Genomic DNA, 27,892 nt, shown 5'->3' on the forward strand with positions numbered 1-27,892 from the left:
TGGAGAAGACTGTGTCCTAAGTGCCTATCTTTAGCCAGACAATAATTAGTTTGAACTGTTTCTTATGGCATTTTGGTATGCTAAGTGTTACAAATCTCATAAACAGAATATTAAGAAGTGGATGTACTCAGAACTTGGCCTGACAAGGCCCTGAGCAGTGTGCTTTGAGCAGGGGAGTTAGGATCAGATGATCTCTAGAAGTCTCTTTCAGCCTATATTGCTCTTTTGTTTCTCTGAGCTGTAAAAGAAGTTTAAATAGCCTTTGTCATGCTAATCTATTGCTTGATCTTCTATGGTATATTTTGAAGTGTACATGTGTTGGGAATGTCGGAAATGCTTAATAGCTTTAAGACTACGTAATAGTTACTTCTTTGAAGATAACGTCAAAGGTAACATTTACTCTAAAAGTAGAGTTGCACAAAAATGGGGGATGTCATGTGGTAGGTAGTGCAGTGTAGAAGCTTTGTCACTGGTTTTGTCAAGTAAATTGTCAGAGTAGAAAATGGTGAACTGTGTTAGAACAGGAATTGCATTCAGAAACACCCTAATCAGCAGAACTAACTTTGATGTAAGGATCATACAGGAGAGAACTGGAGGAGGCATAAATGAGTAAACCTGAGGAACAGCAATGTTCTTTCTAACAATAATTGAAAAATACACAAATATTCATATAATTCAAAAATAATGGAATTCTCAAGAGTTTTAATCAGGTTTTCAAAGTACAGCTCGCTCTGTGTGGTAAGCAGTGAAACCAGAAGAGTAATGAAATAACACTTCATTCAGTTTTTGGGGGTCTGAAGGATCATCACTTTTTCCCATATGTAAAAACTTACAGTATGTTTCCTTGTTAAAATGCACATCACATAAATGATTATGTAGCACTTAGACTCATGTTCCATCATTCGTATATTCCCGTTCATTCATATTCATGTTGGTGCATGAATTGTAACTTTTTTCTTACACTCAAAATATATGTTTATTGTCTTAACTGGCATTTGATTCATAAGACAGAGTTCTGTGGTTATTATGTGATGCATTCTATGTTTCATGTTTTCCGTGTTTGTTATTAACTTTTTTGCTTTCATTTAAATAGTTCTGAATACTAATTCCTTGACTAGTTCACAGAATAGTCAAAACGCAGTAATCCATTTCTTCCCCTGTCTCTTTAGGCAGGGTTATAACTTGCTCAGACTTCTTTCTTAAATTCTAGAATGAGATTCCTCACTTCTCAGTGCATAATCTTACTAAACGTTGGCTATTTGTTGCTCTTGAGTAAAAAGCCACTCAGCCTCCATAGCGTTTAGGAAGTAAGTATGTAGACAGTAGTTCAATTCAGGCTCTGAAATGTTTTCACATGTCTAGAGACTCTCTCTGCCTCAGAGCTGTGGTTTCAGGGCTGTTGAAAGGCTTTTCTGGGTGGATCTGAAAACGGTGAAGTGAGATGACTGCCTTAAATTTACCGTTGTCTTGCTGAATTTGGTATATCTTTCATTTGTGAGTAGTTGTCACCTGGAATACAGTCATTTTTAACAAGTCCTTTCTCCTAGAACAGCAACAGAGCTTTTGTAAGACATCTGTTTTATTATTGTTGCTGCTTCCCTGAGTTCTTGGAAAGAAAGAAGGGAGAAGAGAAGAATTTGAGGCTTTTTGAAGAACTTGACCTATCCTTGATTTCCTCCCAAAGTGTGACTTTTCAAACAATACGATGTAGATAGTAATCTTAAGTTCTGTGCCTGCCATGTTACAAGTGGTGAATATACCCTGCCCAGTTAAGTGCCCTCTGACTTCTTCAGACTTCAGGGACCAGCTACATTCCTTTGTAAGAGATCATAATTTTTAAAGTATTGTTTCTGTTCATCTTTCCTTTAAACTGAATGCCTAAATATGCGCATGGTATTTGTTTTCACCTCCATATGTGAAAAAAAACCTTTTGGGTTCCACTTGGAGTTCAGAAACTCAAGAATTATTGGCTTGCAAGGTGACTGCAAGCCAATCTCTGGGGATAATTCTTCACTGAACCCATCTCAATATTCTCAATTAATTTTGTTTGAACAAGTTTGTTCTCAATTATATACAACTTATGTGCAATATCATTGTTGCAAATTCTGTTAGGGGGAGATCTAATGATTAGTTTGGTTGTATTTTGAATATTGTTTCTTGTAGAGAGGAGCAAAGCAGAAATCATTCAACTCCTGGATTTAAGCAGTAGTGACATAACTTTCAGGCACCTGTCAGAGGACAAAATTCCAGTTATTGGTCAGTTGCCTTATAAGGTTTACACTTGGAAGCTAGTCCTGTCTTTATAGGAGACAGCCCTACCTGATTCTCACTCCTTTGGGAGTGAAGCTCAAATACCCTCCCTCTGTCCTTTCCCCACCTTTCACTTAAAAGCAGTATCTTCAAATGTAGTTTCCTAAGTCCCTTTGTAGAACGGGACTACGGCTGTCTTCCTCAGGCAGCGCACTGAGGAACTGAGTAACGCTTTTCCTGCCACCTCCCCGCCACACCAATAATTATTGGATGGTATCTGTTGGAAAAAACTCCTCTTCAAGTGGAGAACCACCAGCTCAAAATTCTGGGAGAACAGGGCCAGAGTTAAAAGATAAGCTTGTTTTCACAGTAGTTGATTGAACAGATGTGACTAAAAGTGATGTGCAAGATAACAGGGGTAGATATCATTTTATATTGTATGTTTATTAAAACAAGTCAATTTGGATTCATCAAACACTGAATGAAATATAGTTAGCAGGAATTATGGTTTGACTGTTTAATCTTGGGCTGGATAGAAATGTTGGTTTCTCTTCATATTTTCCTGAGTCTTTGTCTGTGTCAAAGTTTGTGTCAATCAAATTTTGGTTGTAGGTTTAACTGAAGTAATTTGTGTGTGTTTGCAGTCTCATTGTAAATTTATCATTATGATTTATACCTACATAGTAAACACTCTTTAAAAATCAGGTAACGTCTTTTTATTATTAGGAAGAAGCACTACATGCTTTCATTCAGCCTGAGATTCTTGATGGCCCCAATCAGTATTTTTGTGAACGATGTAAGAAGAAATGTGATGCAAGGAAGGTAAAGGCAGTCCAAATCATTTGCAAAAATTACTTTTGGTAAATACCAATCCTGACAATGGTAGCATAATCTTATCTTTGCTTTGTTTAGGGTCTGCGGTTCTTGCATTTTCCGTATCTGCTGACGTTACAGCTGAAGAGATTTGACTTCGATTATACCACTATGCACAGAATTAAGCTCAACGATCGTATGACTTTTCCTGAGGAGTTAGACATGAATGTCTTCATTGATGTTGAAGATGAGGTAAAATGTTTGGTTTCGGAGAAAAGTCTTTAACTTTCTTAAAGTTTCTCATTAAGAAAATTAAAATATCGGTTCAATAAACCCATTTTAACAACGTTCTTCATCTACAAAAAATGTTCTTTGGCCGTGGCAATGTTTTAATTTGAAATTTTTTAATTTGTCCATGTGGATTTTTGTTATATTTAAAAAGGGAGTATATTCCCTAATCACTATAGGGTTTCTAAGCTTTCATAAAGAAGCTGTTTCTGATTTCTTGTATCTTCACGTGAGGGATTTAAAAGCACAGGTCTTGGGGCTTCTGCATATTCTGCAAATCCAGAATGAAACGTTTACTAAACTTGTGTTTTAATCTGTTTTGGTCACCAGAGGTGATGTAGAGTTCTGAAACTCTGAATGCTGAGGTTAGTCCAGCAAGCATTAATGATTAATTCATTCCCTCTGACTCACAATGTTTCGTATGCTGTAGAAATGAGATTTGTAAAATCTTATTTTTCACTTGCATCATCTTCTGGCTTTTGACTCTTCTGGTTCTGGCCAAAATTCACGTTGTGCAATTACATTCACCAAAAAGTATTTAATGTGCCTCCTGCATTAAAGATGGAATTTATTCCTCTAATTCCATGAAAACATTATGTCACTGTGCTAGCTTGTAGTGGAATAAGAGAAATACTGCATTGATATGTGTATGGAGAGGCTTTACTGACTCCATACAAACCTTTGGTTTATGAAGTGTGCCATATAAGCAATTTGACACCTCTCAAAGTGTTACTGGGGGGGCTAATTGAGAATGAAGATTGATTCAGGAGAACAGAATTTGAGACAAAATTAACAGCTGTCAGAAAATCAAAAGAATTATCCAGAGAAAAGAGGATCAGGTAAGAGATGGGTATCCTGACTTTTACTAAATGAACTGCATTCATAGTGTTGTTGACATTGTGCTTTTAAGCTAATAGAACAGTAGTCAGTCTTACTGCAATACCTTGGTGGTGTTCAGTGAATTGAAATGGAAGGAAAACCTTTGACTATGGATGAAAATATTTCCAGTCAAATCAGTCCTGATTAACAGGGCCATGTTACGATAGGATTTGTTATCTGATAATAGACTTCCAGGTATTTAATTGAATTAGCTAGTAAATGGAATAGGTTACTAACAGATATAATCTTGTCAGGTATGAAACCAGGTATTTACCATTCAGTTGCCCACCAGACCAGAAAATATTGGTGTAAGAGGTGGATGGAAGATGGTTACTAACAGAAGCACGCCATTCTCAATGCTAAATTGCAGAGGTCTCTAGGGTTTTGAAGAGTTGCATTGTTTTGCAGATCAGAATTTTTTCATTTCACAAACATATTGTTACTTCTGAATAACTTTAAATGTTGTATAATATTAGTATGTATGTCTTATTTTTAAGAAGTCTCCTCAGACTGAGAGTTGCACTGATAGCGGAGCTGAAAATGAAGGCAGTTGTCACAGTGATCAGATGAGCAATGATTTTTCTAATGATGATGGAGTTGACGAAGGAATCTGCCTTGAAAGCAATAGTGCAGCGGAAAGAATTTCTAAAGCTGGCAGTGAAAAGGTATGTTTGTAAAAAATGTGGTACTGGCTCTGATGGGGATGGAGTTCATTTTACATAGCAGCCTGTATGGTGCTCTGTTTTGGATTTGTGACTAAAAACAGTGTTGACAGCATACAAGTGTGTTAATTCTTGCTGAACAGTGAGCACAGTACTAGGGCTTTCTCTGTTCTCATTCTGCCCCTCTGATGCGTAGGGCTAGGGGTGGGCAAGAGTCTCAAGAGGGGCATAGCTGGGACAGTTGACCTGAATTGACCAGAGGGATATTCCATGCCATATTCGCTGCTGTGTAATGTCATGCTTAGCAGTAAAAAATAGGGACTTTCCAAAGTAGCTGGTGCTCAGAGACTGGCTGGGCATTGGTCTGCTGGTGGGAGGTGGTGAGCAATGCCTTTGATCATTGCAGCTTTTTTTATATTTTCCCTCTTTCACTTATGAAACTGCCATTATCTCTGACCACAAGTTTTTTCACTTTTGCTCTTCTGATTGTCCCCATTATCCCATTCGGGGGGAATAGTGAGTGACTGACTGGGTGGGTATTTGGTTGCCGGCCAGGGTCAACCCACCCCAAATATAAATGATAAAAATATAAATAATTCTGATATTGGGGGTGGGGGAAGCATATGTTTTTATTCACATTCTAAAAATCGACACTACAGCAAAGGAAAGCATGCAACTGATTTGGAAGTCACCTGAGAATAAAGGACTTCTCAGCTTGTCAGACTGAGAATTCCCGGATAACTTGTTTTGGCAGCAGACCCTCAAACTGAAGACTGTTTTGTCTTGTGAGCAGTGTTTTTTCTTTGAGGCAAACTGTTAAAGGCCTACTAGCTTTGAGTGGAAAAGTGTCTTGCAGTTTACTAGGAGATGATCAGAAAGTTTTGATCCGTCTCTGCCATCGGTTTCTTGTCCGTATAAAGGTGGTCATACGGATGAGGCCACGGGTCTAAATGTTAAATACCCATTGGAATTGAGCAGCAAGTCAGTGTAGTATAGTGGTCATCCTTCTGTGGGACATAAAGATTAGCAGAGATCTTCAGGAAACCTGACTGAGTTTTCTTGCCAAGACAAAATCAGAAATCTTTTGAGTTTTATGGTAGTGTCTACAATGTGTACTTCATGGGTCGTCATTCAGTGAACTCATCTGAAACTTGGCCGATAGCTTTTATTTGGACTTGTTAGGAAGCTGTTTGGCTGTAGCTCTTCCATAAATATTTAAAGGCCGACTTGCATTTTTATCTGCATATCTGTCCCTGTTTACATTTACCTTAAACCATTTGAGAGGGTTTTTTAATAAATGTTCTGAATACTCTCAGTGTTGTCTTGGAAAAAATAAATTAGTAGGCACTTGACTGCAACAGCGACAGAGTATCATAATGTATCTGTAACACAAATGTCATGTCCTAGTATTGACAGTAACTTTGGACAATTAATTCATACTACTTGTTCTCAAGGCAAACTAGCTGTGAAGCCATGTTGTTAGCTTTTTGGTTTGGATATCTTAATAGCGGATGCAGTTTATGCTATGAATTTACAGAGCATTTCCTTTATATAATCTAAAAATATTTAATTCTTGTAACACTTCTGTGAGTCAGTACTGTTCAATTTCATGTTTTAATGTATACACAACAATTGCTGGTTTGTGATATACATTAAGGGGCAAAGCAATCTTTAAGAAAGCAGAGAAGTGTGGTAGCAAATAAATCTAAACTTTGTAGCTACAGGCAAGTTGGTAATTTGTTTCTTGTATGGAGATATGTTTAATACCTACCTAACATAAGAATTTACCAATTCAGAGCTTGTACAGAAGCAAAGTAACTGTAATGTATTTAAAGCCAGTTCAAAAATGTTTTTGTGTTGTTTTTTTTTTTTTAAAGTCATTGGACCATTCCTCTCTTCCCACCAGTGAAGGGGGAAATTCCTCTTTACTTCTGTTACTATGTACTCTGTATAACATTTAGCGTATCAGAACTCTGATTTTGTTCAGTGTCTATTGCAGTAATGCATTTCTGTTACACAGCTCTGTTTTGTAACATACCACTACTTATATATTTGGCTTTGTGTGATTGCTCTAAAACTTTTTAATATGATCATTTGGTTACCTTTTCTTAATGTATATCACACCTTTTTCCTCTGTCCCCAGAGTTCTTTGCTGTATGAGCTCTTTTCTGTTATGGTTCATTCTGGAAGTGCTGCTGGTGGCCATTATTACGCGTGTATAAAATCTTTCAGTGATGACCAGTGGTACAGCTTTAATGATCAGCATGTTAGCAAGGTAAAAATAGTATCCTTAGTTATCTTGCGTACTCACAGATGAACCAATAAGTTTTTGTATTTTGCATGTGACTTTTCACTTTGTAATGTCATGAAGCTGGTTTTATGTGCAGGTATTTCAAGCATTTACTTTGTTCATCTTCTCATCCTAATGTCTGCCATATACATATGTTTCACTCATTAGCTTAACTAATTTCCAGAGAGGCTTTTATTAATTTATGGGGTTTTGTGCACTGGGGAGAGGAGTGCTTCTTCTTGATGGTGAAGGGGGGATGGTTCATAAAGAAGCCTTTATTCATGTACAGACCAGGCTGGATTTAGAATTTTGCCTTCTATACGGGTAAAGAGTAGTTTTTAGAGAAGAATACTATTTAGAGAAGTGTGCTTGTTGATCTATTAAAACCCAGACCGTGCTGTTAAAGCTGCTCTGCTGGTGCATTTCAGGTGGTACATGTATCCATAAATGATATTGCAATCCAGAATCTGGATAATGTTTTTCTGAGGAGTTCCTACTTTATACCATTGTAAAATGAAGAGGCAGATCACTTTGAAACAGATTTCTTTTTTCAGTCAGCAAAGAAGCAGAAATATTTTCAAAAAGTAGAATGATTAATGATGTGTGTTAGTTATTGCCGTTTTTCCTAAGAGTAATAAATGCATCTCAATTAGTGCAAGTTTCTCAAATAATCATTAAATTGATTTTTTTGTTAGATAACTCAGGAAGATATTAAGAAAACATACGGTGGATCTTCTGGAAGCAGAGGCTATTATTCCAGTGCTTTTGCTAGGTTAGTAGTACCATAGTATTACTTTTCTTTCTGGTGGTGTTTCAGTGTAATCAAATCACAGAATCACAGATTCACAGAATCCCAGGTTGGAAGGGACCTCAGGGATCATCTAGTCCAACCTTTCTAGGAAGAGCAGAGTTTAAGATGGCCCAGCTCCCTGTCCAGATGACTCTTGAAGGTGTCCAACGTGGCCGAGTCAACCACTTCCCCGGGGAGATCATTCCAGTGGTGACTGTCCTCACCGTGAAAAATTTTCCTCTCGTGTCCAGTTGGAATCTCCTCAGGAGCAACTTGTGTCCATCCCCCCTTGTCCTCTCCATGTGACTCCTAATAAAAAGGGAGTCTCCATTTTCTTTGTAGCTACTCGTTAAGTACTGGTACTGGACAAGATGCACGTGGTTAACATGTTAGCTGAAAATTAATAGTAGATGCTGCAAATAGTTGTAAAAACTATCTTGACTGCTGTTCCAGACAATTAAAATAATGTGGTTATTTATTTTTGAAAATACTTTTTGGTTAGTGTATTGCTAAGATATGTATGACCTAGCTCCTTGCTGGGGGGGAGGGGAGAGGGGCAAACAAAACTACTTTGAAGTCAATATTATCTTCCTGTCCGATAAGTTCAGATAACTCTTTGTTTCTCCACTAGCTCTACAAACGCATACATGCTGATATATAGACTGAAGGATCCAACAAGAAATGCAAGTAAGTGTGTTCTGTTAACTAGTGAGGTTCTGTTGTGGAATAGAGATGTTTGGCTACATGTGATGAGGGTGCTGGTAATGGTATCTTTTGGCAGAGCTAATGTAACTTCCATGTACATTTATACCTTTTCATTACTCTTTTTACAGTAAACCTTTATGGATCGTTAGGAGGTCATGACAAAATAAATTTTCTAATTTTTTTAGTATTTTGGGTATCATGGAAATGAACAGATACCCTGGGTGACACTGAATAAACTATAATGTAATGCTATATAAGTATCATGATTGATAGTGGAATAAAAAAAATTACCTCACTTAAAAAATGAGTATGTAAGAACTTCAAAATGACAAAGTTTTACACTTTATAATCACCCCTTATTGTTTGTGCTCCAGGTAGGAGGTAAGACAATGTACTATAAGTTCTATAGTTAGAAACAAGTCATGGCTTTCACGGTCTTTTATTCCCCTCATCTCTGATTTAGTTCACTAAGGCTTAGAGGATGCCTGGCCCCATGTGATAGCTGACAGGTTGATTAATCTTTAAAATCTGTCACAGTGGAAAATGAAGATTCTATTTGGATTCAAAATAGGAATGTCTGGTTGGAGGCTTCTTTCAAGTACTGGGTAATTTAACTTCAATAGGGTCTTAGACAGTTCAGAATTCTAATAACTGTAAACTTCCAGGATTTCTCTTGTGCAGATTTTTAAATAATACTGTATTATTTGCTTCAGAACACTAAGGTTCCTCATATAAAATCTGAGCACACCTAAACGATGCAGTAGTAAATGGAAGTTTGATAGAATAGAACTTTCTTTAAGTAGTACCTAAATAGAAGGAAGCATGTAAGTTTGCAGTTTTCCTCTTCTTGTTAATGCCTTGTTAGAAGCACAGCTGTCAAAACGAAACCAGAAGAGCCGTGGCTAGCCACACTTGCTCTCAGCAGCAGTGTGCCTGTAAGAATCAGGTATTTTGTTGATATTTGAACTGGTTGAATTGATCCAATTTGCAGTATCAAAAATTCAGTAGTCTGCCCTAATAAAGGGAAATTTGTTGGTTTGTAGCCTGGTTGAAGTTAGGCTGATAAATAGTGTAGATTGCTCTAAGTTTTGAGGTATATATAGTTCAGTTGCCAGAACGTCAATACTTTGAAGCACACAAAAAAAATCCTGTCAGGGAATAATTTTTTCTTAATAGCTAGAGCGGATGAGAAGCCCCGTAAACTTTCAAAGGCAGGTTTAAAAAGCTCGAATAGTTCTAATACCTCTGCTTTCTTTTTTTTTTTTTTTTTTTTTTTTAAATTCCTGTTAAATGCTTAAGAGGTCAGGTATCCCAAAGAATAGATTCAAGCTCTCAGTCTTAAAATCATTGGGTAGACTATTTTGCTAGCTGGATTTATTTTATTCTTAATTGGTAAACTAAAGTTACATATCACTTAATAGGGGAGAATCTCGCAACTGAAACCTTTGGCACCTCACGTTGTGTAGCTCCATTTGGGGCACGCTCATTGTTTTTTAAAGAGCATGCAAGTGTAAAGGCTTGTGTATTTGAGAGAGTTTGTAGCGCACCAGCTTGTAATGTGTCTGATGGAGGAGGGGATACAAGATCTTTGAAAATAATATTTTGTTTATCATCTGCTGCTGCTGTAAGTATTTTAGGAGGAAGGAGAATGGTTATCTGCTTCCTTTAAGTACTGCTTTTCGGTTAAAATTTTGACTTCCACCATGAGAAACCGAGGATGACTATTAGCGAGAATAAGGAAAGAAATGGCAGTGCAAGGATGAGTAAAACAAGCTTTAAAGTTTTTTGGAATACAAACTAAAAAAAAAAAACCCCGAACTTTAAGCTTACTCTAAATTTTATTTTTAAAAACCCAACTAAAATTAATAAAAATATTATTGCAACTACTTCTATACCAGTATATTCTGAAAAGTGTTTTATGATACTTGGAGTAAATTTGTTATCTCATTTCAACATCCTAATAAACACAAACCGCATTTATTTTTAGCAGCAATCTGTTTCATCGTACATAGAGTACTTGCACGCATGTTATTATTTTCTACTTTGCTACGTTTTCCTACTTTTTCCTTTATTGAGAAAACAGTAGAAAAGTAAAGTTGAGCAATGGTATTTTCTTTGAGAACATAGGGGAAAGCCTATGTATCTCACAAAATCAATTTTGCTGGCTTCTGTTTCTGAGGATTCATGATTCAAGGGAACACTGCAGAGATAAAAATATATTATTTGGCTATAAAGTAACAGTTTCTGAAGTAGATGCTTTATAGTTTTGAAGTGGACTCAACACAAGGGATACTGTTAAAGACTTATCAACAAATTGATATAGTAGTAAGTCTTAAGAGCAACAAAAAATAATACTGTTTCAATTATTCAAATATTGAAACAATATTATTCATTCTGAAAAAGAAGTGACTGTAGATTGTATGAAGTTTAAAAATGAAAAGCAGCCATAAATAAAGTTTTTGGGTCAAGAGCTGTCTTTGGAAATGGATTTGCTATCAGCTAATTCATTTTCTAGAACAGCTTGTAAAAACAGGTTCAAGTACAGTCCTCAGTCTCAGTGTATTTCTATAGAACAGCAAAGCTTCCCTTACTGATATGGGAATATTACTCTGTGCTAATAGCATTTCCTGGTCTTGCTGATGTATTATTAGAGGGAATAAAAGGCTGGCTTCAGTTTCATTTAAATAATGAAATAAAGTGTGGTACATGGTGTAGTGGGAAATTTGGGTGGAGAAGAGAGAGGAAAGAAGGCAAGAAAGATAATTAATAAATATACCCGTAGTTCCTAAAACGTTGGCCACAGTAGAAAAGTTTCTTTTTTAAAACTATTGTTTTGTTTTTACTGGCAGAGTTTCTTGAGGCACATGAGTACCCGGAGCATATTAAACAATTAGTACAGAAAGAGAGAGAATTGGAAGAACAAGAAAAGAGGCAACGTGAAATTGAGCGCAACACTTGCAAGGTTAGAATTTCTGCTGAATAAAGTAACAAGACATTTCTAATAAAAAAATGTTTCTACAGTAAATAGTAAATTTTCCCTACAATATAAGGACTCATTTGTGTTAAGTGTATTTGTATTAATACACTCTTTAAAATTAATCGTATACCTATTGGAAGCCTGTACACAGTGGAGGCATCTGTTAGTTATTCACCAGAAATTTTTGTTGAGTTTGTCTTCCATGTGGTTATGAACTGGTATTAAAACTAAAACAAAACTATTTGATCTGACATAACTTGATTTTAGCGAAGTTAATTCCAAAAAGTATGTAACACTGTATGTTAAGCATTTCATATTATTAATCTTTTCATATTGTGACTCTTTGCTTTGTGAAATGATGTTTCTTCAACTAATTTAAAATATTTCTTTGGCAGAAGGAGCAGAATCTTTTTCCAACCATAGATCAATACTAATAAAATATGACATCTATGACTTACAAGCGTGACAGTCAGCTGGTCTACCTATGAATCAAGTGATTGTTTTATTAGGAAGTTCTCTGTGGCTGCCAAATATGTAACTCTATCTGAAAAGGAATTTCACATTCATTGTTCCTATGTGCATTTAGTTTTGGAGGATTTGCACACTGCCTACAGTTTAAAGGTGTTCAGGTTATAGATGTTGCACCCTAGCTTGCAAAAAGATATAGATACACATACATGCTTGCTAGTGCTATGTACTGTGCCTTTGGCATTTTCTATCTGTAGTTGTGTAAGCAGCTGAAAGGAAACTGTCCCATAGCTGAAGTAGAGTTAAAGATGTATTTTATATTAGATTGTTTGAATATAGGGTGGTAAATTTAAATGTACTTTAATACGACAGGTATTTGCAAATACCTTCATGGTCATTTTTCTTCCATTTGTATTTCATAGATTAAACTGTTCTGCATGCATCCGACAAAACAAATAATGATGGAGAATAAATTAGAGGTTCATAAGGACAGGACACTGAAGGAAGCTGTGGAAATAGCTTACAAGGTATGCTATGCATAACAGAATGGTTCATTAGATGTAACTTTTTCTGCTGTTGTGTATCTTCAGGTTTTACATTTCTAATGCTATGGGAGTGTTTATGTGGGGCTGGCTGAGGGGTTTTTTGGGGGTTTGGTTGGGGTTTTGGGGCGTGTTTTTGGTTTGGTTGGTGGTTGGATTTTTTTTGTTTTGTATTTTTTTTTGTTTGAAAAGGTGTACTAGTTGTGGATTATTGACTGAGCTTTCTGTTAGCCATCAGATGATTTTTGAACAATATAGCCTGCCCTTTAGGCAGTATGATTTTTGCATACTCTTATTTTAAAATCAGGCAGAGCTGCTGTTAAACTCACCATAGCCGCAATAAGTTGAAATAATTCAGAATGCTTATATTTGTATTGCAGTAAAAATGTTGTACTAGATATGTAATAAGAGAATTCTTTGATGAAACTTCCTGCATAGCTAATACAATAGCATCAGTAGGCACCAACGCATCTGTTGATCTTTGCTTCCACAAACAGTTGGAAGTTGAATACATCTGTTCTTGCTTACCTAGTTGTACTCTGTGATTCTTGCCATATGCGTCTTTGGCTGGGAGAGTACCAACAAGGCAGTTACAGATTTGGAATGAGTTAACACCTCCTTGAGATGCGTGGAGATAATTAGTGGATAAGGCTTATTCAGGCCTCTAAGATGCCATTTAGTATAACTGATAGGCAGTGTATTCCTCTGAATATGCTTCAGGACCTGTCTTCATGTGCTTAATAACATGCTTTTCAAAATTTCCTCTTCTCTGTTGTTTGATATAGGCTTCTCTTTTGATTTTAAAAAACGTGTATATATATTGCACATATGTGCATATAATATATGATGTATGTGTATGTGATTTCTAAAACCAAATTGAAATCTTTGAATTTGGAGGACTTTTGAATGTACATGCACCAAGGTATTTCTAGCTTACAAGGGAAAACTAAACTCACAAATATACCATTATAAAATGTTTTCGGGTTTTCATTGTGTGTGCGTGATTTAGCTAATGGATTTAGAAGAGGCTGTTCCTTTGGATTGCTGTCGTCTTGTCAAATATGATGAGTTCCATGACTACTTGGAACGATCTTACGAAGGAGAAGAGGATACACCAATGGGTTTACTACTTGGAGGTGTCAAATCAACGTACATGTTTGACTTACTGTTGGAAACAAGAAGACCTGACCAAATTTTCCAGTGCTATAAACCTGGTGGTAAGACATCCAGTTAGTTACATGTAGACAAAGATAGGCTAAAATCGTATATTGTGTGACAGCATGAAAATAAGACTTGTAAAACATAAAACTTCATTATGATGTGTGAAAGAAGAAAAACTTTACTAAAGTTTATGAAGTTAATACTCTGAGCTACACACTGCTGTGTTGCCAGCTTGTTTCTAATTGAAGTAGTTCTAAAGTATACTAAAATCTGTCAAACTTGGAACATTTTTGCCTCTTCGGCGTTAAAACTGATCTGAAAATGAAATTCTGAAATTGGACTGCTTTTCAAATTCATCACTGTGTGTATTATTTAATGCAACCCCTTAATCAGTACATCAGACAAGTTTGTGTCTTCTTTGCCTGTTGAATCCTCTTACGTTTATCTATCTATCTATCTATATATATGGTTCTGTTTTTTGTTCCCTGCAGAGGTCATGGTAAAGGTTCATGTAGTTGACCTAAAGACTGAATCTGTTGCTTCTCCAATAAGTGTCCGAGCTTATTTGAATCAAACAGTTTCGGAATTCAAGCAGCTAATTTCAAAGGTAATTTACAGTTGTTAAGGACTTGCATGACAGAGTTTTCATTCATTCAGACTGTGAAAATGTGTCATAGTTTAAACATTTAAAATGAGAGCTTGCACCTTCTGCAGTTCATACTGGGTGTCATGTCCAGTAGGGTTAGGTTAGTTGTTACAGCTGAGCTTGTCTGTTTGCTCACTGCTGCTAAAAGCAGCAATCTGCTGCGTGCTTCTGTCCAGAGTTCTGCTATGGCTTTTGTGCAAGCTTAGCCACTATCCAGCCATATTGCTTACTAGGTTACCAGGTGACAAGTTTTTTTGGTGAAGCTGAAGAGTCATGTTGATGTTCTTTTGGGTTAGTAACTTGAATCACCTCACTTGAGTATCCAGTCAGTGGCCGAACTAGTGATCTGTTACTCTGTAACTGAAGCAACATGTAAGTTCCCCTATTGGCTTCAGTATTTGAAATTAACATCCAAAGCTGTCCACATTCTCCCTACATAACCTCCTTTTCATCCCAGCAGGCACTTACTAGAATTACTTACATTACTAGAATGCAGATTGATTTTTTTATGATGTTTTAAATCATGGGATATTACTACTTCCCCTGAATTGGAAGGCAGACATTTTACTAGGTCAGTTCTCTGTAAAATAGCTGTGATTGGTGTAACTTCGTAATATTTTTTGAAACATAATTTCAGTAACTTGAATTCAGTCTAATTAAGAGTTAAGCGAACAGGGTGCAAAACCCGATGCTAGAGAAAATTTTTTACTTTCAGTTGGTTCATACTCTAAAGAATAAGACTGATTCTTTACATTACTGGTCATTAACAATTTACCAGTTCTGCAAAGGCAAGGCATTTTAGTCCACTGAACTTTTGGAAAAACTACCATTTGCTACACATTAAAAGATTGAGAAAAGGAGCTGAGACTGAACAGGTTTGGGAGGTTTTCCCCCATGTTGTCTTTGCAGTTTGTAAGTCAATAAACAAACCTTCTCCTTTCACTATGAATAGTCTTGAAAAATTAAATCTTGTTCTAGTATTTGAAATTACGTATAATGCACGTGTTACCTTACTGTCAATGTGTTATTTTAGGCTACGCACCTGCCCGCTGAAACAATGCGGGTAGTATTAGAACGTTGCTACAATGACTTGCGTCTTCTGAACATTTCCAGCAAAACACTGAAAGCCGAAGGCTTTTTTAGAAGCAACAAGGTACATGCTCTGTTTTTTTTAAATTGTTCATTTTGTATATTTGTAGACTTCACTGTTGTGTTGCAAAAAGGTATGGATATCTGAATAGAATTTATCATGGATAACTGCCACTTACTTCACTTAAGCATGAAGTACTCTGTGGGGTTTTTTAACTAGCAGATATTGTGTTGATGAATACACAGTCTATATATGAAAACAAGTGTGGATAACAAGGTAGAGCAGATTCAGAATGAGACATCTAGTTGATACTCAGAGGTTCAAATGGTGGTGTGGTTAACAACCTTATGATGAAGATTTTTGAAAGTCAATGCATCTTTAGGGAATGAAGGTTGGCATACTGCTATGAAACCTGCCTAATTCGTTTTCTAAACCTTTGGAACAGCTGTGCCTGCTATCAGTACTAAAGTTCTTAAGAAACAAGCATCAAAACTAAAAGCAAGTTTTTGGTGGGTTTTTGTCTTATATTTAGTAATTTTTAGTATGCAAATTCCCCCCTAGAAAACATTTATATTGTTTTTTCCAAAAAGACTTCTAGGAAATATTCCCAATAATAGCTGTGTGGTGCATTCAGAAAGAGAGTAACTCAGTACTTAAAGAACCTAAATAACATCTGTAGCATTGCCCTTTTTACTACAGTAGTAATAGTACATCTTTTAGCATATTTTGCACATCCTCTGTCTCTGAAATTTAGGCTCAAAACATGCTATCCGTGATGAAGAAAGGTTAGTGAAGGTTTTAGCTTATAGCTGAGCAAAACAATGGCGTTCACTTGTTACTCCATTACTTCAAGCTTACTCACATTCACATTGTCACTACAACACGGTTGCCTTTGACAAGGGGAAAAGTGAAACTTGTTCCCTGTATTCTAATTTCCGCTATTGCTTACCCGTGTATATGTTCAAAGTTTCATTTGTGATGCTGTACTAGAAAATAAAATCTGCCAGCTGTAGTTGTGGAGCTCATTACTACCATAACTAGGGCTAGTGTACGTATGAAGGGTGCACACTGAAGTGATACATAAATACGCTTTTGAACATGGAAGTGTTTGCTGCAGCTGGTCAGTCTGGTTACAGTTCACGCCAGTCTTAACATGATTATGAAAATAAGGAAAAGTTAAATAATTATCAAACTATGACCTCCTTAGGCTATCTTTTTCTATGCATGTATTTTACTTTTTTATAAAAGGTGATGTTTGTTAGTGACATAACTTCTAATGTGTGCTCAATCCTATCTATTTGCTATTGTTGCTTTTACTTTTATTTGAAACAACACTACATGATAAACCACTTATTTTATGTACAGGTATTTATTGAAAGCTCAGAGTCTGTAGATCGTCATGTGGCATATACAGATTCTCATTTATGGAAACTTTTGGATCGTCATGCAAATACAATCAGACTGTATGTTTCGTTACCGGAGCAATCGCCTGGATCTCAGTTTAGACGAGCAGTTTATCAGAAGTCTAGTGGAGATTCAGGCAACTTGGATGAAGCCTGTGAAAGAGTAAAAGGACCTGTAGGTAATATGAAATCTGTAGAGGCAATTCTGGAAGAAAGCACAGAAAAGCTTAAAAGCTTGTCCCTGCAGCAGCACCAGGAGGGGGATAATGGAGACAGCAGCAAAAGCACAGAAGCCAGTGATTTTGAAAACATAGAATCACCTTTAAATGAAATAGACTCTTCAGCATCAGCAGAAAACAGAGAACTTGAAAACCAAATTCAGATTTCTGATCCAGAAAATCTCCAGTCGGAGGAACGGTCAGATTCAGATGTAAATAATGACAGGAGTACAAGTTCAGTGGACAGCGATATCCTCAGCTCCAGTCATAGCAGTGATACGTTATGCAACGTGGACAATGCCCCGCTCCCCTTGGCTAATGGACTTGATTCTCATAGTATCACAAGTAGTAGGCGATCAAAAGTAAATCAGGGGAAGAAAGAAACCTGGGACACAGCAGAAGAAGATTCTGGAACAGATAGTGAATACGATGAAAGTGGCAAGAGCAGAGGAGAAGCACAATATATGTACTTCAAGTCAGAACCCTATACTGCAGATGAAGGTTCGGGAGAAGGGCAAAAATGTATGTATTCTTTTTTCAAGTGTCTTAACATAATCCAGCTTTTTTTACTATTTAATTCATAGGCTGTGTTACAAAGTCTAATGACAGTATCGAAAAAACTTGATTATATGTCAAATTAAAGTTAATGACAGTGCAAAGATGAGATGTGTCATGTTTGGCAAAAACGTAGTGTAATTTTGATTCTTGTAATAAGTGATTACATATTTGAAGCGTCTTGCTTTTTAAGAAAATGAAAAGCTACCTCTATAATACATCTATTTCCTTATATTGAAAGTGTTTTCTGGAAAGCAAGCTGAGTTGTCTTCCAACAAAAGGAAAATAGTTGCATCTGATGGTGATGAACTTCAGAATGCAGTTATTTACTGTGGTTGACAGAGCAGTAATTCTGTTTAACATTTAGATTAACAAACCTGAAAAATCCTAGTCATTTGACTGTGAAGAAAATTCAAATATACTTGATATTTATCATTTAATCCAGTAGGCTGTTGCTTTTCATTGACTGAAGTACAATAGGTACAATGAAGTCTATGGCTGACATGAAAATATCTGTACAAGCTCAGTAATATATTGTCATAAAGATAAATATTTTTAAAACAATGCTCAGTACCTGTGTATGTTTTGTAACTAACAGAAGAATTATTGAAGAATAGCAGGATATAAAACAAATATTTTGAAAGGCAAAGGTTTTCCTGTCAATCAAAAAATGCTGATGTAATAATACTAGATTAAGAGTAAACTCTTTTCTCTTTTTTTTTTTTGTGAATATTTTCAGTTTTAAAACCACAGAGAAATTTAATTGCAGCTACTAAAGTTTGAATAAAATTACTCCTTTGGGGTTAATTTTTCCTTTTTGTTTACAGTAATTTTGATGCTTTCATAATACGCTGTATAAATTATTATCCTGAGGGGAAGGCTTTTATGTATTTTTAGTATGACAACATGAATGGATTTATAATTTGAATAATACATTTGTTCAGTTAAATATTCTGAATATATAGCAATCTTTTGTACTCTAATGAGTTGTGACACAATATGATCATATTGTAGTTTGTAGTGTAGTCCAAATCGCATATATTAAGAAACACAATTTCTAAAGATAAACTATTCACTTTCTAGAATTTCATATTACGACAGTGGCTTTTCCTTAACTACAAAATTATTCCCTGAAAGCCAGAAGAAAAAAAGGTCTGGTGGCATGTGCCTGGCCAGCTCCCACTCAGAAGCACTTCTGCATCTCCCTTGAGGCAGGGAAAACCTGCAGGGGGATTATCTGATTCTCTCTATTTGTTGTCTTACTGAATGGAGAAGATATTACTTTGCTTTACTACTTCACTGATTGCAAAATAGGGCAGTCTGGAACTGCTGTGTCTTCCAGGAGTGTCTAACACCCTCAGATAAAATGTATATGTGCCCATTAATTCTGACACATCAGTACTCTTTTGCTCCAGATGATAACTGAGAATACATGGAAATAATATATTAGAGTGCTGGGGTTGGTTTTTTTTTGGTAGTGCGGTGTTTTATGCCATTTTAATAATTATTTCTGCTTAGGGCTGATGGTGCATGTTGACAAAAGAATTACGCTGTCTGCCTTCAAACAACATTTGGAGCCTTTTGTTGGAGTTCCATCTTCACACTTCAAAGTCTTCAGAGTCTACGCCAGCAATCAAGAGTTTGAGAGTGTTCGGCTGAATGAGACACTTTCATCATTTTCTGATGACAATAAGGTTATTCAGAACTTATTTTGAATCATTAAAAATATATTGGTACAATTAACAACTTCTTGTTAACTTGCCGGGTGAAATCATTACATTGGTCTTTGTGTAGTGGGTTACAAAATATAATTTTAATTTTGATATCGGTTCTAACAGATACTCCTTTTGCCTTCTAGATAACTATTAGGCTTGGAAGAGCCCTTAAGAAGGGTGAATACAGAGTCAAAGTCTATCAGCTTTTGGTAAATGAGCCAGAGGTAAGATGTTGAATATATCAATTCATGAAAATATTAATATGTGCCTTGACCAAGGTTTTTCTCTGAAACCTTGGTGGGGGGGAAAAAGGTCTCTCTTTTTTTCTCTGCATTTTCCTGTAAATTTTTCTGGATTTATAAAGGGAACCTGAGATTATTTCTGTTCATGCTGTTCCAAGTATACAGTTGGAATGGGATCTACAGTATCTTCTTAAGTGTCTCTATTTCTGTAGCGTAAATGGCGGACAAATGAAAATAATTTTCTTTGTTTTTCTTAAATTTGTGAAAGTCAGATAGAATTCTGTCCAAATAAGAAACTGTTTTTGCTGATGGTTGCAGTTTTCAGTAATATTGTATTGATATAATTTGTTGCATTCGTGCCCTGCAGACAGTGCTTGTCAGAATGGTTAGCTGGATAATAGTCCTCTCTATGTACGGCAAGCCTGAAACAAAAATGCCTCTCTTGCAATGATGCACCTTACTTGCTTGTTACATCTTTCAGGATGTGAAAAGTATGAAAGTTAATTCACTATATAGATAAACTTAAAAGGAACTTCCAGTCATGGAGTTCTGGTCTGTCTGATCAACGAAAGCCAAGAAAGTGAGATTTTTTTATTGTCATGTCTTATTTAATTTAGAAGCTTTCAAATTGTTTAGAATGTTTATATAATGGTAGCAATTAGTAATACAGACAGAAGACACTATTCCTGCAGTGCCAAGTGTTCAGTGTGTTTGAATGACCTGTCAAAGGGCTGCTGCTACGCAAAGTAGTTAAACCTGATTTTAATCAATTTGTTGCCTACGTACCTTGTTTTTGAAAAGCATTCTAATGCTCGTTTTGCTAGGGGGATGGGACCAGTCACAAAACATGAAGAAGGGACAAATCTGCTTTTTTCTGTTCAAAAAATTTGTCTTTAATCACTTTCTATTTATGTTCACAGCCATGCAAGTTTCTTCTAGATGCAGTTTTTGCAAAAGGAATGACTGTCCGACAGTCAAAAGAGGAGCTGCTTCCCCAGCTTCGAGAACAATGTGGCCTAGACTTGACAATTGACAGGTAAAGAGTCTGCAGTCTGTTGAAGTGACCTGATTAAATATTACTTGAAAATGTGGGGTTTTTCCTCTTGTAGAGAAAGGAAGTTATGAAAGAAGCAGAAAAAGGTTACTGTGGTCTTTGAATCAGATTGCGAATACAAACGTTAATTTAGCAATTCTTGGCTTTCGTCTCACATATGCAGCTGCCTGAAAGGAGTTTCTGGTGAGGCGGGGGTCGGACTCTTCTCCCTAGTAACAAGCGATAGGGTGAGAGGAAACGGCCTCAAGCTGCGCCGGGGAAGTTTAGGTTGGATATTAGGAAAAACTTCTTCACCGAAAGGGTTGTCAAGCATTGGAACAGGCTGCCCAGGGAGGTGGTGGAGTCTCCATCCCTGGAGGTATTTAAAAGAAGGGTAGACGTGGTGCTTGAGGATATGGTTTAGTGGTGGATTGGGCAGTGATAGGTTAGCAGTTGGACTCGATGATCTTAAGGGTCTTTTCCAACCTTAATGATTCTATGATAGGGAATAATATTTACATAGAATTGCCTGTGTGCAACACATCTGCAGGTTTAGATCTGAGAAGTTTTCTATCTAGGAATGATTTCCTTCAGAAAGGAGAACATTAAATCAGCTTACAGAAAAACCATCTTCTCTCTAGATACAGGCTCAGCATAGATCACTGCAGCAAACTTCCTTGTGCGTTATCATAGGGTGTGTGTCCAGCACTGATCCAGCATTCTCTTTTACCCATAATTGGTTATCTCTTCAAGGCTGAGCTTGCTTTGGGGCCTTGATTCCACATACTCTCTGCTGTCAGATTCAAATGACGTGGTATGTACTGTGGAATAGCTGACCCTGTATTCAGGGGAATGAAGGAAAAACTGTAAGATGTGGTAAGCAAGCTGGTGGGGCCTTGACATATGCCTAAAATCAGGCTGGAGCAAAACACTGAAGGCAAGTGTTGGCCCTTGTCTGTTGAGAAAAGGAGTAGAAACCGAGATCTCAACCAGGCTTTTCTCCTTTCCTCACCATGACTGGGCTGAAGGATTTTTGGCTGTCATGCTTGGGCTATGTTCTCTAGTGCCCTATAATCATGGGGCACATCACAAAATTTATGTCTGCTTTTATCTGTTGAGAAACCATTACAATTAAAGTTTTGTATGTGTGTTTAATCCCATTTTAGTTGTTTATACCTTTATTTACCTCTGTATCTAAACTAAAGCTCATCCTTTTATATCGTCACTGGATTGATGCAGTAGAACTAAGTACATAAATCAGAGACCAGTCCTCTTCCTCTCCCCTTCTTCTCCACTTCCCCTCCAAAAAAAAAAAAGGGGGGGGGGGCAGGGAAGAAGAGCAGCAAAATCGTCAAAAGTGTTTGGGAATATTCTCTTTTCTTCCTCTAAATCCCTACACATTTCTTGCACTGAACAAGCACAATACAGGCTTGTTTTCCTTGTGTTTATGAATAGTGCAGCACTAAGAGCCAGTAGTGATACCTTGCTGTCAGGACTATTTCAGAATATTAAACTCATTCCTGATAAACCTAACCAAACCTCACATAAATGAATTGTATTTCAGTTTTGTCAGAAAATACTCAGTTTTGATCTCTGGCAGTGGTAAGTGTTTATGAGCAGATAAAAACTCAGGTGTGTTTTTCGTGATGTGTTTACAGGTTTCGCCTACGAAAGAAAACCTGGAAGAACCCAGGCACTGTGTTTCTAGATTATCATATATATGAGGAAGATATCAATATTTCAAGCAATTGGGAGGTCTTCTTGGAAATACTTGATGGTAATAATGATACAGTGTCAAAAGAAAGTAAAGATAATGTTAGATTTTTATTCTTCAGAGAGCATTGGAAAATGTACTTTCCCTTTTTCCTGTTTTTTAAGACTTGCTGACATCATAGTAGGAATTTATTAGAGAAATAAGAAGCAGCACAAAGAAATAAAAATAATAAAAGCTTTGCATGAAGCTGGGTGGGGCATTGTGCAAGTGCAGACTTCCTGTGGCTGCAGTAAGCTAAAGGTCTACTAGTAGTACTGTTTTGTAGGTTTACTGGAAACTTGGACATACTGTAGTACACAGTTTTTTGCATGTGTATCTTTTCATTGTACACAAAAACTGTAGGAATGCCTGTATGTTAGACTTGTATTTAATTTTTGGACTAGTATTGGTGATCTTTGTAGTTAGCTAAGTATATACATGTGTGTATGTATATACATAATACATATATAATTTGTTTTTTAAAGTCAGCACAGCTGTTTGGTCATTTAGTATTTTTCAGACAGGGGAGAACTGGGTTTGTTCAGCCTTGAGAAAAGGAGGCTTAGAGGGGATCTCATCACCATGTACCAGTACTTAAGGGGTAGCTACAAAGGTGATGGAGACCCTCTTTTTACACGGAGCCACATGGAGAGGACAAGGGGGAATGGACACAAGTTGCTCTTGGGGAGATTCCAATTGGACACCAGAGGAAAATTTTTCACGGTGAGGACAGTCACCACTGGAATGATCTCCCCAGGGAAGCGGTTGACTTGGCCACATTGGACACTTTCAAGATTTGGCTGGACAGGGTGCTGGGCCATCTTGTCTAGGCTGTGCTCTTCCTAGAAAGGTTGGACTAGATGATCCCTGAGGTCCCTTCCAACCTGGGATTCTGTGATCTTCTGTCCTGAAGTGCTAACATTTTGAACAGACCTTGGTCATCAAAACAACTTTGGATCAAATGTTAGAGAGCAGATTGTTTCTTAAATTCTGCTTAAATATCATTTAAAATATGGCATTTCTTAAGCTATCCTGTGCATATCCACGTAATATTTGGATTCTGAATGAAAAAGCATAACTCAAGGGGGAAAAAGTAGGCCATGCTGTTTTCCTCATACGTTAGCAGATACTTCTGTTAACAGATAGATGAAGAATGTGAATTCCACTCACTTGTATGCTTGTGAAAAAAAGTTGCCCTGGCTTAAGAAGTCTCATTTAGCTGTTGCTCCAGTGTTTTTGCAGCTGTGTTCAATCCTGGTATTTTTCATTTTTAACAAAATTGTGCCAATGCAAGTACAAAACTTTGAAGTGAACATGGGAGGCCTGCAGATGCCTATAGGCACATGTATCGGCTCACACTTCAGTTAAAACTTTGCAGATTTAAATATTTTTGGATTACTTCTAGATTAATTGCTGTACTGTTTCTTTAGTGAGTAGGACTGGGAGTGCTACTTTCTAGACTACTGCAGCCCAACTAGCTCACAGGCAGGCCGTACGGTAGACTACAGGGCTTCTAAGTATTCTGTGGTATCTTCTGTAACTGTCTAGCTCTGCCCAAAAGGTGCTACTTTAATACAGTTGTAGAAGATGGCAGCTAGATCCCACTATATTCTGTGACAATTAAGTTGTATTTACCTGCTGCTACCACAGAGGTTCTTGGAAGAGGTTCTTGGAGCTGCTTTAAGTCAGAGTTTGTAAGGCCCTCCCCCATCACCATTGCTTTTATCTTGTTCTTTAGCGAAACACTGAAGACATTAGGCAGGTAAATAAGGCAGCTTAGAATAATTTACAGTTAGGTTTCTCAGCAGAGCAGCTTTACATCACACTGTTGCAGACATATTTAAATTAGTTATTTTCTGGCTCTGAAGAAAAAATTGCTTCAGACTTGAATGCCAAGAAGCACTAGGTGGCCATATCTTCACTGTGGACAATAGGTTAGTGTTCAGAGGCAGCACAAATGTAGTCGTAGGCAAGAATGTAGAAGGTATTTAGGGAGAAGCTTAAACAGTGGTGGTGGTTTCATGCAAAACAAGCACATAACGGTAGACACAAATGTTGAAGCCACAAGTTCTGCGTGCTAAATTAGAAAATTATAGGCTGATTTAAAAATCAGCCCTTTGCTATCACTTTTGCTTATCTGATTGCAACATTAACAGTCTTACCCAGTCAACCTGTTACCTGAAACTGATGTAAAAAGGCTAGAGGCAGTACATACTAAGACTCTTCAAGGTGGTAAGTGTAAAGCAGTCTTTAATAACAAGTGTATAGTTAATGGACAAAATCCATAAGTCAAACGTGGAAAGCTTGTTATAGTAAAGAAAGTAAAGCATGTGAATAAATAGCAGATTGCTGAGGAAGGTCTCATGTAAATCCAAGACCTGGAGGTCAGCCTCTGGTTAGGTGGATAGATACTGTAGGTATAACCGAGCCATGTGTGATGGAAGAATGTGCTCTTAAAAGGAAGAAACTGCATGGCTTGTAAGAGATGCCACCTATGAAAAATTCCTTGAAAGGAATTGATAACAAGGAAAAGTTCAACTAGATCCTAGTCCCTTCCCCCCCATGCTTTTTTTTTTTTTTTTTTGCGGACTACTTGCAGCACACTTACCATGTTGCTTAGTTTGCATGTGTAGACATAGGGTGGTCTTCCATATTTGAATATGCTATCGAAAACCCCCCATGTTTAAATAGGATATTTTGTGTTATTGATATAATAAATTTCTTTCTTTCCTAGGAGTAGAAAAGATGAAATCCATGTCGCAACTTGCTGTTTTATCAAGACGATGGAGGCCATCAGAGATGAAATTGGATTCTTTCCAGGAAGTAGTGCTAGAAAGCAGCAGTGTTGAAGAACTAAAAGAGAAGGTAAAATGTATAACATGATGCAAGTTTCTTGTGGTTTCTAAGAGCCTTGTTGATGTCCTCTGTTGGGAAGCACAGCGATGTCATAGCTACAAAAATCTTGTTGCATGATGATTATTTTTTTTCCCAGGAACCAAGAACCTGTCCCATCCTCATTACCAAGGCCATATGAATTATCAGCCTCAGTTCTTAATTTCATGTAATGGTCTGGTATCAAAGTATTTAGGTGAATGTATGCATGCAAAAAAGTCATATTTGAAGTTTATGAAGCGTAATATTACCTGTGTCCCTTATCCTTGAAAAACATATGTGAAAGCAAAGGTAAACTACGGTCACTTTGTTTTTTCAAGCCAGTATTCTGGTGTTCCAAGATACCAAACCTCTCAGCCTCTCCGTATTTGAATTTGACAGCTGTTGCTCAGGGATGTTGTAACTATTAAGTAGATTGAACTGTATTTTGATCAGAAAGAAATATGGCAATATTTTCTTTGTTTGTTTTCCTTGAGGCCAGAAACCTCTAACAGGTAAGCAGACATGTGCCATCCTAGCAGAGATCTAGAGTAGAAGTGTATCTTATATTGAGACTATTTTATTAATCCAGTATATCACAGGGCTCCACTCTTAGAGAAATGGTTATTTATAAGTGGAAATACCCAGATGTACGAAGTCCACCTAGTATCAGTGAAATCTGCCAAAGTCTTACCTTACTAAAACACTCAGCATTTGTAAGTTAGGGATTAGTTCATAGGCTGGAAAGAGGAACATTGTTCAGCTACCATAAAATGCAACAGCCTTGGATTTGTGTGTGTATACAGACTGAGCTACGGGCTGACTTCTTGTATTCTCCAGGTAGAAATTAATTTGTGACTACGATCTTCAAGATTTCCTCTTCACTTGTGTCTGGAGAAAGAGTTGGCCCTTCTTGTTTTCTTGTCTTAAGAGTTGATGCTTAGTGAGTAATTTTAGCAGCATTCTCTCTGAGAGACCTTAATCTTTTTATTCCCACCAATACTAAGAGAAATTTAAATTTGACACAGCTGTAGTAACAGATACATTCAGCCAGCTCTTCTCTTTCAGACAAATTTTATTAGCAGAGCGTAGGGCTAACACATTACTGAATTTGTCTGGCTCTTGTCAGTATTGTTTATTTTTCCTAGTTTCCTAAGGAAATGAAAGTTAGAAAATTATACTGGCTGTTAGCGTTTTCTCACCATAAGTTTAATTTGAACGCGTCTGTTCTAACAGCAGATTGAAGGAGGCAAGAATCTTAGAGAGGAAATCTCTTCAAGTTTAGGGAAAATAAGCAGCCGGAGATAAACGCAGATGCAAGTTTGTGTCTGCATTGCCATGGAGATGAGACTGCAGCCCGACCTTAAGTTAAGGGAGAGGCAGTGATGAGCCTGTGTGCACCACGAGACTGCTTAGTGGAAGGAAGGCACAGCCGGGTGACCCTGTGGCAGGAGCTAGGTAGGGCTGGGCAGCGGCAGCAGGGGATGGGGTGGATCGTGCACTCTGCGCACCAAGGAGGTACGCGGCAGGGGCAGTTGCAAGGGGGGAGAGCAGCCAGTGGTGCTTGTTGGGCAGTTGTGGGATTGTTAGGGTAGGAAGTGCAGGGGTGTGGAGGTGGGTTTGTTGGGCATATTTTATGGCTTTGCCTACTCCCAGGTTGACTTGATGGCAATAGCTTTCATTTCATACAGGGAAACTGCTGAGGGCTAACTGGTGGGCATGAAGGTTTAATGTGAGGCAGTTGGTCTCTTTGTATCCTGGAACCTGGACATTATTAATTAATTGTTTCCATTAACTTTTTTCTGTCGCCCCCTCACCAGAAGTGCAATTACGGGAAGTGTTGTTTGTGACATGCTAGTAACTTCAGAAATGTAAAAAATTTGTACCTTATCACTAATCTTGTACAACTACTTTGGATCATTGGAGGACTTTTGAATATTTTAATTGACTTATAGATTTGGCAGGCCTGTTGACTTTAGGTAGACACTGCGTAACGGTGTTGTGGAATAGGATTAAATCCACCATTTTTCCTCACTTTACAGCTGAGTGAAGTAAGTGGAATACCCTTAGAAAACATAGAATTTGCAAAGGTAAGTAAGATTTTGTCTATTTTTACCTTATAATCACACATCCATTCCATTAAGAGTTCTGTTTTATTCATAAAGTAATTACTTCCTCTCAGGGTAGAGGAACGTTTCCGTGCGACATTTCCATACTAGAGATTCACCAAGACTTGGACTGGAATCCTAAAGTATCTACATTGAACGTCTGGCCTCTGTACATTTGTGATGATGGTGCAGTAATATTTTATAGGTATGTATTTTATTACAGTATAGTAAACGATGCAAAAAATCTGCAAAAGTAAGATTTGAGGGGTGAGGTAGCAGAGGCATAAAAATACTCTTGTCTTAAAGGAAAGAGGGTTTGAAACATTGAGCTGAAATGTTTGTGCTCCTCAGCTTCCTAAAATCTGACTATTCATTGTGTTTATTGTTTAAGAAAACAAACACTGCACCCTTTTGCTCAATCCTCCCTCCCAAA

At 37.1% G+C, this 27,892-nt stretch overlaps 1 protein-coding gene across 5 annotated transcripts in view; it reads left to right on the plus strand.

Annotated features, from left to right (window-relative positions):
• The window catches only part of USP47 (ubiquitin specific peptidase 47), a 58,124-nt gene that overhangs the window by 27,989 nt on the left and 2,243 nt on the right, over positions 1-27,892 (plus strand). For 4 of the 5 annotated variants that reach the window (XM_075094830.1, XM_075094828.1, XM_075094831.1 and 1 more), the window contains 19 exons: positions 2,977-3,072; positions 3,163-3,315; positions 4,728-4,895; positions 7,036-7,167; positions 7,878-7,954; positions 8,604-8,659; positions 11,527-11,639; positions 12,545-12,649; positions 13,674-13,881; positions 14,317-14,432; positions 15,505-15,624; positions 16,927-17,704; positions 19,256-19,431; positions 19,596-19,676; positions 20,615-20,730; positions 22,386-22,504; positions 25,215-25,345; positions 27,394-27,441; positions 27,534-27,664. In XM_075094830.1, the coding sequence (XP_074950931.1) occupies positions 2,977-3,072; positions 3,163-3,315; positions 4,728-4,895; positions 7,036-7,167; positions 7,878-7,954; positions 8,604-8,659; positions 11,527-11,639; positions 12,545-12,649; positions 13,674-13,881; positions 14,317-14,432; positions 15,505-15,624; positions 16,927-17,704; positions 19,256-19,431; positions 19,596-19,676; positions 20,615-20,730; positions 22,386-22,504; positions 25,215-25,345; positions 27,394-27,441; positions 27,534-27,664 (2,924 nt within the window). The remainder of the gene's footprint in view (positions 1-2,976; positions 3,073-3,162; positions 3,316-4,727; positions 4,896-7,035; positions 7,168-7,877; positions 7,955-8,603; positions 8,660-11,526; positions 11,640-12,544; positions 12,650-13,673; positions 13,882-14,316; positions 14,433-15,504; positions 15,625-16,926; positions 17,705-19,255; positions 19,432-19,595; positions 19,677-20,614; positions 20,731-22,385; positions 22,505-25,214; positions 25,346-27,393; positions 27,442-27,533; positions 27,665-27,892) is intronic. The other variant, XM_075094829.1, reaches the window with a different exon arrangement.

This window comes from Phalacrocorax aristotelis, chromosome 5, assembly GCF_949628215.1.
Source record: "Phalacrocorax aristotelis chromosome 5, bGulAri2.1, whole genome shotgun sequence".
Lineage (NCBI taxonomy): Eukaryota > Metazoa > Chordata > Aves > Suliformes > Phalacrocoracidae > Phalacrocorax > Phalacrocorax aristotelis.